Source organism: Sus scrofa, chromosome 1 (genome assembly GCF_054392235.1).
Source record: "Sus scrofa isolate SSC_HxYL_T2T_F1_AM1 chromosome 1, Sscrofa_HxYL_maternal_Yorkshire_Landrace_v2.0, whole genome shotgun sequence".
In the NCBI taxonomy this organism is placed as follows: Eukaryota; Metazoa; Chordata; class Mammalia; order Artiodactyla; family Suidae; genus Sus; species Sus scrofa.
Window position 1 is genome coordinate 137,111,944 of NC_139383.1, and position 14,838 is coordinate 137,126,781.

Genomic DNA, 14,838 nt, shown 5'->3' on the forward strand with positions numbered 1-14,838 from the left:
GGGTTCGGCGGGGACTGCGGAGGCCGTGCCGGCGACCACTCACCCTCTGCCTCAGCTCGCGCGTCTGACCCAGGCGGACCTGCAGCCGGAGGTCCCAACCCCCCAGCCCGGCTGGGCCGCAGTGTGGCAGCCGCTGATTGGCTGCGCGGCGCCTGCGTCGGGCGGGCGGGACCAGCTGGTAACCGCCGAGTGGTCGAAGCGCGGGGCGGGGCTGAGGCGGCAAGCGCCTGGCGAGCTGGGCTGGGAGGGGGCCCGGGCTGGGGGCTGGTGTTCCGGGTGGGCCGGGGGCGAGCCGGAACCCCGGGAGAGGGCGGGACCGGGCGGAGCTGGGCGTGGGGCGCAGCGAGGCTAGGAACCGACCTTGAGCTCGTCCCGCGTGGGGAGAGCAGAGCTCAGGGGGGGTGCCAGAGCCGGAGACTGGGATAGCGAACTCAGGGCTGAGTGAGCGGAAGAGAGCCCGGCCTGAGGTGAGGCCCAGAATCGGGAACTGAGAGAAGGAGCTGGCGCCTGAGGCAGCAAGTTGGAGTGGATACTCGGGACGGGATACCTTTTCAAAATGTCAGGCTGTTGCATTTTGTCCAATTCCTCTTAACTTGGTTTTTCATAGCGGGCAGTCCTAAGCCCTCCCATTCCTCCCATCATTGCATTCATGACCCGATTCCCTCAGGTCCAGGTGGTGCCGGAATTCCTCTTTGTCCAGCTCAGGACTCCTGCTCTTTGTTGGCTGCTGCTTTTAACTAGAAATGCTGTCACACAAGTAAAGGTACCTGTCCATGTAGTCAACTGCGCAGATTCTCTGTTATGACTCCTTTTGTTTCAGAAAGCCTTGCGTCTAGGTATATAACATTTGTCTTCTTAAGGGCAAAGAGGTTGGGAGGAGGGAAAGAGAACCTCTAAGCTGTGGTGCAACTCCAGCTTGAAATGAAATAACACTCGATTCTTTCATGTTCTTAACAGACATGGCCACTTACGGCCCAACAGGACACATGCAACTGCCCCGAGCTGATGCCATTCGTTCCCGTCTGATTGATACTTTCTCTCTCATCGAGCACCTGCAAGGCTTGAGCCAAGCTGTGCCACGGCACACCATCCGAGAGATACTTGGTCAGCAGCCTCTTTCTTCCCTAGGATGAATTTAAGTCTCCTGTTCACACCACCAATGAGTAGGAAGCAGAGGGAGAATTTTAAAGGTGGAAAATTCAGGGGAGATTGGTTTGGCTGCTAGTTTGGAAGTTACACCAAACTTTTTTTTGGCCAAACTCTTGGCATCTGGAAGTTCCTGGGCCAGGGATCCAACCCTCGTCACAGCAACCATCCGAGCCATTGCAGTAACAATGCTGGATCCTTAACCCACTGAGCCACAGGGAACTCATATACCAAGCTTGATAAATCAAAGTGTTTATAAATAAAACTCTGAATACAGGAGATAGAACCCATGTCATTCACTTTTAGGCTTAGAATAACTACCAACCCTGGCTAACTAGGAGATTTTTACCAAAGACACTTAGGTTGAACCTATGGCCTTTGTTCTTGGTCATGGACAGTGTTAGTCCTAAGAGATAGGTTAGTTCTTACTCCAAACTAATATCAGTTGCTGTATGAGGGAGCAGCAAGGTAAGCCCCTGCACTGGGGCCCCATTATGTAACCAGCATTCCTGCCCTCAATCCTACCAGCAGCTCTTCATACTCCCAAAGACTACTCTTTATTATATTTATCCAATGTCTTCTCCCCACCCTTTTTTTAAATTTTTGGTGTAGATCCTTCCCGTCAGAAGAAACTCATGTTGGGAGATCAACACCAGCTTGTGCGCTTCTCCATAAAGCCTTGTCACGTAGGACGGATCACACATGGCCAGAGGCTGATGAGTACCCTTCGAGTGCGCTGTAGCCAGAGGCCCCCTCTTTCCTTGTGGGCTGGATGGGTTCTTGAGTGTATCCTTTCATGCCTCTCATTTTTAATCCATGCCTTTACTGTCTCTCTTGCCTCATCATCTGCCTAATTTGACTAATTTTTCCCTTCTCAAACTCCATTTTCTTCTCATTCTCACTGGTTTTATTCTTGCCCTAATCATGTGGCCTGTGTATATCAAAAAGAACTCTATTCTGTATGTTTTCTTAAGAGAAAACAGGTCCTCTCTTCACAAACTTCATCATCTTCCTCATCTTTTTGAACACGATTGTACTGATGGTTGAAATAGGTGAGAACTGACATTGGATGAAGGGGTGGGAGTCATTTCTCCTTTAAAATGATCATTTTGCATATTTGAATGTTACTTGAGATGTGATAGGGACAATTACATTGTCTCTTGGAGCAGGATTTGTACAACTGCTAAGACCTAGAAACATTTGGAGGGTGCTCGAGAGTAGTGGATATAAGGAAGTCTAGACACTTAGAGGTAGGGTGTAATAGACTCACAAGGTATTGAAGATTGGAAAACCACTTATATTTCTTGTATCAGGTTAGTCTAATATTTCAGTTAATCTTTTCTATTAAGAGATATTGGTTCCTATCACCAAGTGACCCGACATTTATATTTTTATAAGTATGTTTAGAACGATTATTTAAGTACAAATAAAAAAGCTCACAATGTGTATAAAATGAGGTACAACTAAAATATTAGATTGAGCCAAGAAATGACTTAAAAAGTAAATGACTCTAAAACCAATCATAAATTTTATGAAATGTATTAAAAGCAAAATAATGTCTTGAGGATCTGTGAGTTCATTTGATTATCATCTCAAACTACTGAGAAAAGAGAGTAGCAGTACTCATGTCCTTGTTTCATCCTGTTTTTGGTAAGTTTCCCACTTTAAAATTAGTCTTTCAAACATACTTAATTTATGTATTTTAAATTTTTTTCTTTTATATTTTGATATAACAACATTTTAATGACATACATTAATACATGTAAACATATTAGGTTTACAATATTATATGTTAAAGTATAAGTGGAAATCTAATTATGTAATAGGGCATTAGAAAACGTCTACTTCCTCAATGATATTGATAATTCTACTTTGCACTTTAAACATCACTTTGGCCTATTTTTATAATTTTCATATTTTGTTTCTAAATGGTGAGAGAATAAGAAAGATGTGGCTTATTTGCAACCCTTTCCCTGAAAATAACACATTGTAAGTGTGAATAAGCCTTATTCCCAACAAAAACCTAGGTATAAAATTATTAAATTTTAACATTGATTTTTGAGGTTCTAGAGGTATCTTGATGTACTATATACAATTTTTTTATCAGATGCATGCAATTATAGAATCTGATGAAGATTGTCTTGAGTTAAACTTGCAGAGTTAATTCTTTTGCTCTTCATGGAGTTATATTTCAACGTCTATGTTTCTTACTTCATTGTAGATGTGATTAGCCAAAACATTACTAAACACAATAACAATTTAAAACTAAGTGTCAAAATCTGTGCAGCAGTTTGTGTTATTCAGGGTGAGTATGCTCTTCTGGTCTCCATTAAGTGCCAAGCATATCAGTCAGTGGTATTTGAAGGCTCTCAGATTGTTCTGTTAAACAAAGATAAACATATTAAATTATTATTTAGCTTTTAAGCCTATTTTGATCTCAGTGTTTTTTCCTACAGCATGATATACATCCATTATATCACCTTCCCCTAAGGGTGAGGGTTGAAAGATGAAGGCAATTAAGGAATTGAAATTAGCAACTAATAAGGTTCTAGACAGGAAATATAGGATCCAGTTTGTGCTGCAGAATAAAATCAATTTTAGGTAGAAAAAAGGGGAAGTTTTAAAACTTAACAAAGAGCCAAGTAATTTTTTTTTTTTTTTTAAGTGATGTCCATAGCACATGGAAGTTCCCAGGGCAGGGATCGAACCTGGGCCACAGCATCAGCCCAAGCCGCTGCAATGACAATGCCCAATTTTTAACCTACTCTGCCCCAAGAGAATTCCCCAAGTAATTTCTTATATCCTAATCTGATCCATGAATCTGGCTTCTTGTTCTTGCATTCATTATAAAACAATTTCCATAGGGAGTTTTCTGGTGTTCTACTGGTTAGGACTTGAAGCTTTCACTGCTGCAGCTAAGTTCAATTCCTGGTCTGGGAACTCAGATCTTATATCAAGCCACTGCACGACTCAGCAAAAAAACCAAACAGAACAACCCCCCAAAACACACAAAAAATTCCTAAAACGCTTTCCATATCATGGCCCTACATTTGCATTCTTTTCTCAAGGCCCACCGCTGCTCTGTGAAGTTTGGTACCAGGGTAACAGTGCAGCAGACAGGATTAGAGATAGTTAAGAGAGCAATTCCTTGGTGGCTCTGTGATCCCAGAGGGGAAAGGCAGTAACTTGAAGCTGTTATACATACCAGTACCAGCAGGAGATGAGTTGTAGCTCTTTTTCATGGTCAATTCTGTCCTCTCCTATATTTCACAGGTTGAAGCAACAACAGTGTTAAAAAGAGAAACTGAAAAATGGCATGCATAGCAGTGGGCGAAGCTGTGGTTTTTAATAGTTGCTGATCATTCTCTGTCATTCAGCTTCCCATTTCCTTAACCTTTGCTCATCCTTTATTCTCCCAGAATTGCTTGAATCCTCAAATGCCCAACTGTGGCCACTGAAGCTGACTCTGGAGGTGGCAGCTTGGTTCATCTTGCTTGTTTTCATCTTGGAGATCCTTCTTATGTGGATATCCAGCTTTTTCCTCTTCTGGAAGAATGCCTGGAATGTCTTTGACTTTGTTGTGACCATATTGGTAAGGCTGGATATCCTAAAAAGTAACTTATTAAGGCCGAGAAATGTGCCTAGGTGAATCAAAGACAAGAAAAGTTAAGATCACTAGAGCACAAGAAGAAATAAATAGAAATGTACCTAATTTCCTTATTTTGATTTTTTTTTTCTCAAAGCTAAAAGTCAGGTATTGCAGGAGTTGTTGGTATTAAGAGTAAGACAGAATCTAACTGCAACATTGACCACAGCAACATCTCCCATTTACTAAGCTCTTGCTGCATGTCATGCACTGTCCTGTTTTACATGCATTTTTTCCGCATTTTTAAAATTTGAGTTCCACTACAGCCCAACGAGATAAGCCTGAGCAAGTTCAAGTGCAGAGTTTAATTTCGTAAAGAAAGACTAAATAGGAAACAGTACCCAGAGAATGCTCTTCAAAGAATAATGCCCAAGGAGCTATGGAAAAGAAGAGACAAAAGAAAGGGCAAATGTACATGGGTGCTTTGGGGGGTATATTTTACTCATAATCTGTTTGTTTCCCACAGTCCCTGATTCCTGAAACTGTGGTTCTGGTAGGGGTAACAAGCCATTCTGTCTGGCTCCAGTTGCTGAGGATCTGCCGGGTGCTAAGGTCTCTGAAACTTTTTGCACGATTCCCTCAAATTCGAGTCATTATTTTGGCCCTGGTCAGGGCCCTCAAGGTAATTTGACTGTTGCAGCTAAATCAAGTGGGCAAGGTAGATAAACATGGGTGTTTAACATGAAAGAAGTCTGGGTGGCAAAAGAAGGCAATGAAAGACCTTATGCAATGTTGTTGATAAGAAAGGGCTGGGGACAACCTACTGTGTTCTAGAGGTGACTGGGCTCAGGCTAGAAGTGAGGGTTTGGTGGGGGATTTCCACAGGTGGGCCTAACTGGGCTGTATGTGGAGATCAGCCTAGTCTGGCCCAGCTCTGACTCAAAGTCATGACCTCTAGAGCATGACCTTCCTGTTGATGTTGCTGCTCATCTTCTTCTACATTTTTGCTGTGGCTGGTGTCTACTTCTTCGAGAATTACACCCGTTCAACTCGCCAGGACCTGGAGTATCACATGTTCTTCTCGTAGGCAGGACTGGGGGAACCCTTGTTGGGGGGAGAGAATTGGGGCAGGAGGCTGGGAAGCTAGTCCAAAGTATAGTAATACTAAAAGCATAGTCTATTGTAAGATAGTGGAATAGAACACAGTAAGGAGAAAGAAAGAGAAAGCAAAGGAATAGTGAGTGGTATTAGCTCCAATTTTGAGGATAGGGCAGCTAATTCCTGGTTTGCTCTGGGTTTTGCAAATTCAAACTTACTCTCATCGGCCATCTTTAAATAGCAGTATACTAGAGTTCCCTGGTAGCCTTCTGGTTAAGGATCCAGCATTGTTACCGCTGTGATTCAAGTCACTGCTATGGTGCAGGTTCAGTCCTTGGCCTGGGAACTACCACATGCCATGAGCATGGCAAAAAAAATTTTTAAAAGGAGTTCCCGTCGTGGCTCAGCAGGTTACGAACTCAGCTATTATCCATGAGGATGCAGGTTTGATCCCTGGCCTTGCTCAGTGGGTTAAGGATCTGGCATTGCCATGAGCTGTGAAGTAGGTTGCAAAAACAGCTCAGGGCCTGTGTTGCTGTGGCTGTGGTGTAGACTGGCAGCTGCAGCTCCAATTGGACCTCTAGCCTGGGAACTTCCATATACTACAGGAAGTTTTTTATGCTCCTAAAAAAAGCAAAATAGGTAAATAAATAAAATAAAAATTTTAAAAAGCAGTATACTCCAGTGGGTAAGCCCTGATTTCTGTGCCTCAGTTTCTATGCTCGGTTTTTCTTTGAAGAATTGGATTAGGAGTTCCCTTGTAGTGCAGCAGGTTGAGGATCCAGTGTTGTCACTGCAGCGGCTCAAGTCACTACTATGGCACGAGTTCGATTCCTGGCCCAGGAACTTACACATGCCACATGTGCAGCCAGAAAAAAAAAAAAAATAGGATTAAAAGTAGCACTACTTCATAAGAGTATAGAGATAAATGAGGTAATTCACTTAAGCATTTAGCACAGCATTTCACACATTATAAGTGGTCAATAAATGTTACTATGACTTGTAAACACTGATTTATCCCAGAATCTGTTGTGATTATATGTGCACATACTTATAGTCTCTCAAAAGTACAAGCTTGGTAAGATTTTTGTCCAGAAAACACGATTACCAGTAGAAAGTAAATTTGGATTTAGAGGAGATAAGGTTATTTATGAATTGGAATCCAATCTTGTCAGCACCTCTCAGGTGTCTATCTTAGACTAGTGGGTGATTTTGTAAGAGTACTGACTGAGGAAGTCCTAGAATTCATCCTGTTCAGGCCCTGATGTTTTCAATAGTTTGTATATGGAGGAATAAGAAGGAAAACTGAGATATCTTCCTAAGACCTTTTGTGATATATTCATCTATTCATTATTTTGAATCACATGTTTATGTCACATACCCATTCATTTAATTGACTGTCAGTTCATGCCAGCAAACTAAATATCCATGATGTTTGCTAAATTTATAAATGACTTCCTCTTAGGTGAAGGCCATAGAACAGTGGGGAATGAACTTACAAAAATGATATGTAGTTGATGATTCATTCAATTTTTAAAAATTCAGTCACTGTCTATTGAGTACCTACTGTGCCCCAGGCACTGATGGAATAATGAGAGATATTCATAGGTTATTCATGGTAAAGGAAAACCTGATAAAACAACTTCAGACTGAAGAAAGATTAGCTGAAAAATTCAGTATGGTAAAAAAGGAGCCAAAATCAGAGCAAACCACAAAGATAAGATCTTCTTTTGCTTTGAGAGAAAGAATGATGGTGTTTCTTGAGAGGTTTGGTTTGGCCCCTTCTATCTGTACACACACCTCTTTTTCTTTAGGGACCTGCTGAACTCCCTAGTGACGGTGTTCATACTTTTCACCATGGATCATTGGTATGCACTGCTTCAAGATACCTGGAAGGTGCCTGAAGTTAGCCGCGCCTTCAGCAGCATCTACGTCATTCTCTGGTTGTTACTTGGTTCCATTATCTTTCGAAATATCATAGTAGCCATGATGGGTAAGCACAGAAGAGGTGAAACTGGGTGGGAGGAAATGCTAGGATTGGTGGATTACAGAGAGAACCTGATGTTAACGGGAAAGCGTGGGGCCTGTAGTGGATATTTTATTTGGTTTCGCCCTGCTCAGGCCCTCTCCCCAGGGCTAGTCACCACCATCTCCCAACTCCTAATGGCCCTTTGGGGCAGTTACTAACTTCCAGAATATCAGGAATGAGCTGAACGAGGAGATGACACACCTGGAGGTTCAGCACAAAGCTGACATTTTCAAGCGGCAGATCATCCAGAGGTCTGCTCTCCCATTTCCAAACCCAGCTTTCGTTCTCAAAGGTTTCCTGATCTCATCCCGTTTCTGTTCCCTGGCCTTGACCCCATTTTCCCCTTTGTGACAGATTTGATTCAGAGTCAGAATTCCCCAGCTCTAAAATACTCCCTGATTCTTTACCCACCATTGTGGCTTCCCCAGTCTTTTTTACTCCTTTACTGCAGTTTGTTCTCCTTTCTCAGTTTTCTTCACTTTATGATCATAATTCTTATCTTTTTTCCCTTACTACACTCCTGCTTCAATATAACGCTTCACCATTTTGTGTTTCGTTGCTTTGCAGGAGACAAAACCTATCTCCTGAGGCACAGAGATCAAGTCTTAGCAAAATGGATGCCAGGTTAGAAGTGTATAAGTCAAGTGGGATGGACACACGTGAAAGAGAGAGTAGAAAACCAAAGGTGGAAATTGGCTTTGAGATGGATTCATTCATTCAATAACTACTTATTGTAGTGGGTTGAAGTGTAGCCTCCGAAAAAGATATGCCAGGAGTTCCCGTCATGGCTCAGTGGTTAACGAATCCAACTAGGAACTATGAGGTTTGGGTTCAATCCCTGGCCTTGCTCAATGGGTTAAGGATCTGGCATTGCCATGAGCTGTGGTGTAGGTCACAGACGCGGCTCAGATCCCGCATTGCTGTGGCTCTGGTGTAAGGTGGCGGCTACAGCCCTGATTTGACCCCTAGCCTGGAAACCTCCACATGCCATGGGTGTGGCACTAGAAAAGACAGAAAGACAAAAAAAAAAAAAAAAAGAAAAAGATATGTCCAGGAGTTCCTGTCGTGACGCAGCAGAAACAATCCGACTAGTATCCATGAGGATGCGGGTTTGATCCCTAGTCTCACTCAGTGGGTTAAGGATCTGGCGTTGTTGTGAGCTGTGGCGTAGTTGGCAGACGCAGCTCCGATCCTGCATTGCTGTGGCTGTGGTATAGGCCTGCAGCTATAGCTCTGATTCGACCCCTAGCCTGGGAACTTACATATGCAGCAGGTGTGGCCCTAAAAAGAAAAAAAAAAAAAAAAGAAGTCCATGTCCTAATCCCTGGAATCTGTGAAGCTGACCTTATTTGGAAAAAAGGGTCCTTGCAGATGCAATTAAATCAAGGCTCTTGAGATGTGATCATCCTGGATTATCCAGGCGGGCTGTAGATCCAGTGACAAGGGTCCTTGGAAGAGACAGAAGAGAAGATATAGAATAGGAATTCCCTGGTGGCCTAACAGTTAAGGATCCAGCATAGTCACTGCTGTGGCACGGGTTTGATCCTGACCTGGGAATTTCCACATGCCATGGGTGTGGCAAAAAAAAAAAAAAAGAGAGAGAGAGAGAGAGAGAGTGAGAAAGGATAGAAGATGTCAAGAGAGAGACAGATCGGAGTGGTGCCACCACAAGCCGAAGGAAGCCAGTGGATGCCAGGTAACTGCCGGAAGCTGGAAGAAGCAAGGCACCTTTTCCTCTAGAAATTCCAGAGGGAGTATGGCCCTCATGATATATTGATTCAGACTTCTGGTTCCTAGCATTGTGAGAGAATAGATTTCTGTTGTTTTAAGCTATCAAGTTTGTGGTAATTTGTTACAGTGGCCACAGGAAACTTTTTCTTTTTCTGGCTACACCTGCAGCAGATAAAAGTGCCAGGGCTAGGAAGCTCCTGCTGTGGTGCAGTGTAAATGAATCTGACTAGTATCCATGAGGATGTGGGTTTGATCCCTTACCTTGCTCAGTGGGTCGGGGATCCTGGGTTGTGTTGAGCTGTAGTGTATTTTGCTGACGTGGCTCAGATCTGGCATTGTTCTGGCTGTGGTGTAGGCTGGCAGCTACAGCTCCGATTCAGCCCCTAGCCTAGGAACTTCCATATGCCACAGGTTTGGCCCTAAAAAGAAAAAAGAGAGAAAGTTCCAGGGCTAGGGGTCAAATCAGAGCTGTAGCTGCGATGCCAGATCCCGACTCACTGAGTGAGTGGACAAGAGAGCAGAGGAGAAATAAGAAATCCATTCAAGGAGTTCCCGTTGTGGCTCAGTGGTTAACCAATATGACTAGGAACCATGAGGTTGCGGGTTTGATCCTTGGCCTTGCTCAGTGGGTTAAGGATCTGGTGTTGCTGTGAGCTGTGGTATATATAGATCGCAGACGTGGCTTGGATCCTGTGTTGCTGTGGCTGTGGTGTAGGCCGGCGTCTACAGCTCCAATTAGACCCCTAGCCTGGGAACCTCCATATGCCACAAGAGTGGCCCTAGAAAAAAAAGACCAAAAAAATCCATTCAACAAATAATTACTGAATACTTATTAGGTGCTTGGAGTTTATCAGTGAACAAAATGCATAATAATGTCTGTTCTCATGGACTTTGTATACCAGTAGAAAGAAAGAGACAATAAACTGTGAATATATTAATAAATAGGAGTTCCCGTCATGGTGTAGTGGAGATGAATCCGATTAGGAACTGTGAGTTTGCGGGTTCTATCCCTGGCCTCGCAGTGAGTTAAGGATCTAGCATCCACACCTACACCATGAGCTGTGGTGTAGGTCGCAGACATGGCTTGGATCCCACATTGCTGTGGCTGTGGTGTAGGCCGGTAGCTGTAGCTCCGATTGGACCCCTGGCCTGGGAACCTCCATGTGCCATGGGTGTGGACCTAAAAAGACAAAAGACAAAAGACAAAAAAAAAATATATATATATATATATGCAAATTAATACATTAAAATATGATAAGCATTGTGAATAAATAAAAACTTGTTAAGGGGAATTGGAGTATAGGGTGAGGTTACATAGAGTTTATAGTCATTGTAGTCAGGGTGGCCTCATTGAAATGGTAACATTTGAGCAAAGACTTGGAGGAGATGAGGGGATTATTATGTGGATATCTATGGGAAGAATATTATGGGCACAGGGAATGGCTAGTACAAAAGTCCTAAACCAGAAGCATGCCAGATGTGTTGAGAAATAGCAAGGAAGTCGTTGTGAGTAAAGAAGAGTGAGTGTGTGGGAGAGAGTGATAGGAGATGAAGAGAGAGAAATAATGGGGCCCTGATCCTGTAGGACTGTGGGGGCCATTGGAAGGACTTAGGCTTTGACTTTGGGTGAAATAGCAGAGCAGAGAAGTGACATGCAGTTAATAAGGATTAGTCTGGTCACTGTGTTGATAATAGACTGTGGGAAGAAGCAAAGAGATGAGTTAGGAGGCTGTGCTGCTATGCAAGCAGGAGGTGTTGATGGCTCAGACTAGGGTTGTACAGTGGTACTAGTGAGAAAAGTTATTTTGAAGGTAGCGTCAACAGGATTTTCTCTCCTTCCTTCCTTCCTTTTTGTTGGCCATGAGGTGCAATGGCTTGATGCAGGATCTTAGTTTCCAGACTAGGGACTGAATCTGGGCCACAGCAGTGAAAGCACCATGTCCTAACCAGTACACCACCAGGGAGCTCCCCAACAGGATTTCTTGACTGAGTATATGTGAGTTATGAGAGAAGAATTAAGAATGGAAGTTCTAGGCGTTCCTGCGATGGCACTGTGGGTTAACGATCCAGCTTGTCTCTGTGATGTTGTGGGTTCCATTCTGGCCTGGCTCAATACATTTAAGGATATGGTGTTGCCTCAGCTGTGGTGTAGATTGCAGCTGAGGCTTGGATTAAGTCCCTGGCCCAGGAACTTCCATATACTGCGGGTGTGGCTGAGAGGGGGAGGAAAAAGAAAGTTCTGATCTGAGCAACTAGAAGGATGGGCTAGCTGAGATGGGGAAGGCTGTGGGTGGAAGAGGTTTGGTGGCAAAGAGTTCAGTTTTGATTGAATTTGAGATGTCCATTAGACATTCAAGTGGTTATTTGTGAGTAAAAGTTGTATATACAAGTCTGGATTAAGGAGTGAGGTCTGGACAAGAGGCTTAAATTTGCATCTAGGAGGCATTTAAACTCAGGAGATGAGGTCACCAAAAGGAGCAATTGTAGATGGATCAGGTAAAAAGAACTGAGCCCGAGGTCTCTCTTCTATTAAAAGAGAGAATCGGAGTTCCCGTCGTGGCGCAGTGGTTAACGAATCCAACTAGGAACCATGAGGTTGCGGGTTCGGTCCCTGCCCTTGCTCAGTGCGTTAACGATCCGGCATTGCCGTGAGCTGTGGTGTAGGTTGCAGATGCGGTTCGGATCCCGAGTTGCTGTGGCTCTGGCGTAGGCTGGTGGCTACAGCTCCGATTCAACCCCTAGCCTGGGAACCTCCATATGCCGCGGGAGCGGCCCAAGAAATAGCAACAACAGCAACAACAACAAAAAGACAAAAAAGACAAAAAAAAAAAAAAGAGAGAGAGAGAATCAAGGGGGCAAAGGCTGTAGTTGTGGTGTTATTACCTTAGGCCAAGGGACAGGGAGGTAAAACTTTGTAAAATAAAATGGGGTGTAGCATGTGGAAGCCTGAGTAAGTTAGAGCACATTGAGGTCATGTGGTGAGGGACACTAATAGGGGTACATCACGTGGGATAATTGAGGTTGGATATGCTTAAACTTAGATTTGGGAGTCAGTTTGGTTCTCATTGCCTGGAGTCTTAGTTTAGGGCAGGGCCAGGACCAGGATAATGAAAGAACTTGCCATATCATGTAAATGTATTTGAAGCAATAAAATTTCCCCTTTCACTTACAGAGATGTCAGTCAACAAGAGGAATATATGGACTTAACAGAAGCTTCTGAAGAAGAGTCTAAACACAGTGCCACAAAAGAGGGTTCAAGAGCATCTAGGTCAAAAATAAAGAAGACCTTGTCAAAACCAAAAACGTCCACATCTTCCACTTTCTTTTCCTCCTCTTCCTCATCTTCATCTTCCTACTGTTCCTCTTCTGACTCCAGATATGTTGATCCTATTGGTAAGCAGACAGTTTCTCCCATTTGAATTCAGACTCCTCTATGAGACATCCTCATCTTTTTTTTTTTTTTTTTGTCTTTTTAGGGCTGCACCAGTGGCATATGGAGGTGCCCAGGCCAGGGGTCGAATTGGAGCTGCAGGTGCTGGTCTCCACCACAGCATAGCAATACAGGATCTGAGCCGAGTCTGTGACCTACACCACAGCTCACGGCAACGCCGGGTCCTTAACCCACTGAGTGAGGCCAGGGATCAAATCTGCATCCTCATGGATGCTAGTCAGATTCATTTCTGCTGAGCCACAATGGGAACTCTGAGATATCCCAATCTTAATAGCAGTTCTCCCAATACATCTGTTTCCCAGTTTTCTCCACCAGTCTGATTTTCTGGTCTTGAGTACTTTCTTCATGCTTCTTCATTTCCCCTGTACTTCTGACTCACTTTGGATAAGTGTGGCTGTGGCTCTCTTTGCTTCTTGTAAACATGGTTTCTTGGTGATGCACCCTTTTCCCTACATGCTTCTTGTATCTTCTTTCTTTTTATTTTTTAATATTTTTATTATTTGGCCATGCCCTCAGCATGAAGAAGTTCCCAGGCCATTGATCAAACCTGTGCCACAGCAGCAACCTGAGTTGCTGCAGAGACACCAGATCCTTGACCCACTGCACCACAAGAGAACCCCTTCTTGTATCCTCTTTCATTCCTGCTCCCCACTCACCCCTGCCCCACTCCATAGGATTTATCAGTTCTTATCCAACTTCCACGAATATAGGTACTTTTAAGAAACATTACCCTTTCCAGGTCAGTTGGACTGGGAGACTCATGTGCACCAGAATCTGCCTGGGCTAATGGATATGGATCAGGATGAACGTGTTGTTTGGCCTAGAGATTCACTCTTCCGATATTTTGAGTTGCTAGAAAAGCTTCAGTATAACCTAGAGGAGCGTAAGCGGTTGCAAGAGTTTGCAGGTATGGATTTAGGGCAGTCAGGGGACTAGGAGTTAAGACCACTGGAGGAGCATATATAACTGGGTAGTAGGAGGGTATTCTTTATTTTGGCATCTCAGCCTCTAAATTTCCACCTCCACACCTAAAAAAGGCAAATCCATGAGCAAGATGTGAAACAGGTATTGCCTCCTTCAAAAAGGTGCATTGTTACCCCACTCTTTCCAATTGTCCTCAGCTCTGCCTCCCCATTTATTCTGGGGAGAACAGGGTGAAAGGGTGAAGAAGGTAACAAGTGGCTTCTTTAATCCTGGTTAATTCATTTATGGCAAAGAGGACAGGCTCATATGGCTTACTTTAAAGATTTGAGTGGAAACCCAGAACCCAGAAAAGCAGAATCTTCACCAAACGTGTATGTTCTGAACATTTTTAACTCTCAAACCTCACAGTCTGTTTCTTCACAGTGCAGGCAATGATGAACTTTGAAGACAAGTAAAGCTGACAATGGATGGCTTCGATATCTTTGACAAAAATTAATGAAGGGTATAGTTGGAAATGGAGAATTCAAAGTATAAAGGCCTAATAAATACTGCTGATAATTGTGCATTGGTCTGTCTCTGAGACATGGGGTATACTGAAAGGTTTAAGATCAGGGCCCCAGTGGGGCCCATGGTTCTTGGTTTTTTACCCTTCTCACAGCTCCCAAGTCTCACTCTTTCCTTGTCTTTGTCACTATAGCCCCCACCCTTCCTGCAGCCTCTTAATTCCTGATAGAGTTGTAATTTCACCTTTGTCACTCACTGGAGGGCAGAAGGGGTTGGGGCCTCTAGGGGTCGGGGGTTAGGAGACCCCAGGAGCTGTGAGTTTAACTAATTGGGAACTATTGTTTCCATTGCCACTCTAAGAACATTGCT

General features: G+C 43.7%; 1 protein-coding gene across 23 annotated transcripts; it reads left to right on the forward strand.

Moving 5' to 3' along the window:
* The first annotated feature begins 207 nt into the window (after positions 1-207).
* CATSPER2 (cation channel sperm associated 2) lies at positions 208-14,528 on the forward strand. 23 transcript variants are annotated; one of them, XM_005659660.2, is made up of 14 exons: positions 208-467; positions 668-763; positions 958-1,104; positions 1,759-1,932; positions 2,130-2,198; positions 4,566-4,738; positions 5,259-5,414; positions 5,691-5,815; positions 7,645-7,823; positions 8,011-8,110; positions 8,427-8,483; positions 12,763-12,983; positions 13,781-13,948; positions 14,389-14,528. In XM_005659660.2, exons 3-14 carry the CDS (start codon positions 960-962, stop codon positions 14,418-14,420), a joined length of 1,599 nt encoding a protein of 532 aa, XP_005659717.1. In that variant the 5' UTR covers positions 208-467; positions 668-763; positions 958-959; the 3' UTR covers positions 14,421-14,528.
* Positions 14,529-14,838: the final 310 nt, after the last annotated feature.

Bases quoted from the DNA above. Each gene is read 5' to 3' on its own strand.
- CATSPER2 (XM_005659660.2), top strand. From the start codon at position 960: ATGGCCACTTACGGCCCAACAGGACACATGCAACTGCCCCGAGCTGAT. The intron at 5,816-7,644 runs GTAGGCAGGACT...CTTTTTCTTTAG, and splicing joins GAGTATCACATGTTCTTCTC to GGACCTGCTGAACTCCCTAG. The intron at 12,984-13,780 runs GTAAGCAGACAG...TACCCTTTCCAG, and splicing joins CAGATATGTTGATCCTATTG to GTCAGTTGGACTGGGAGACT.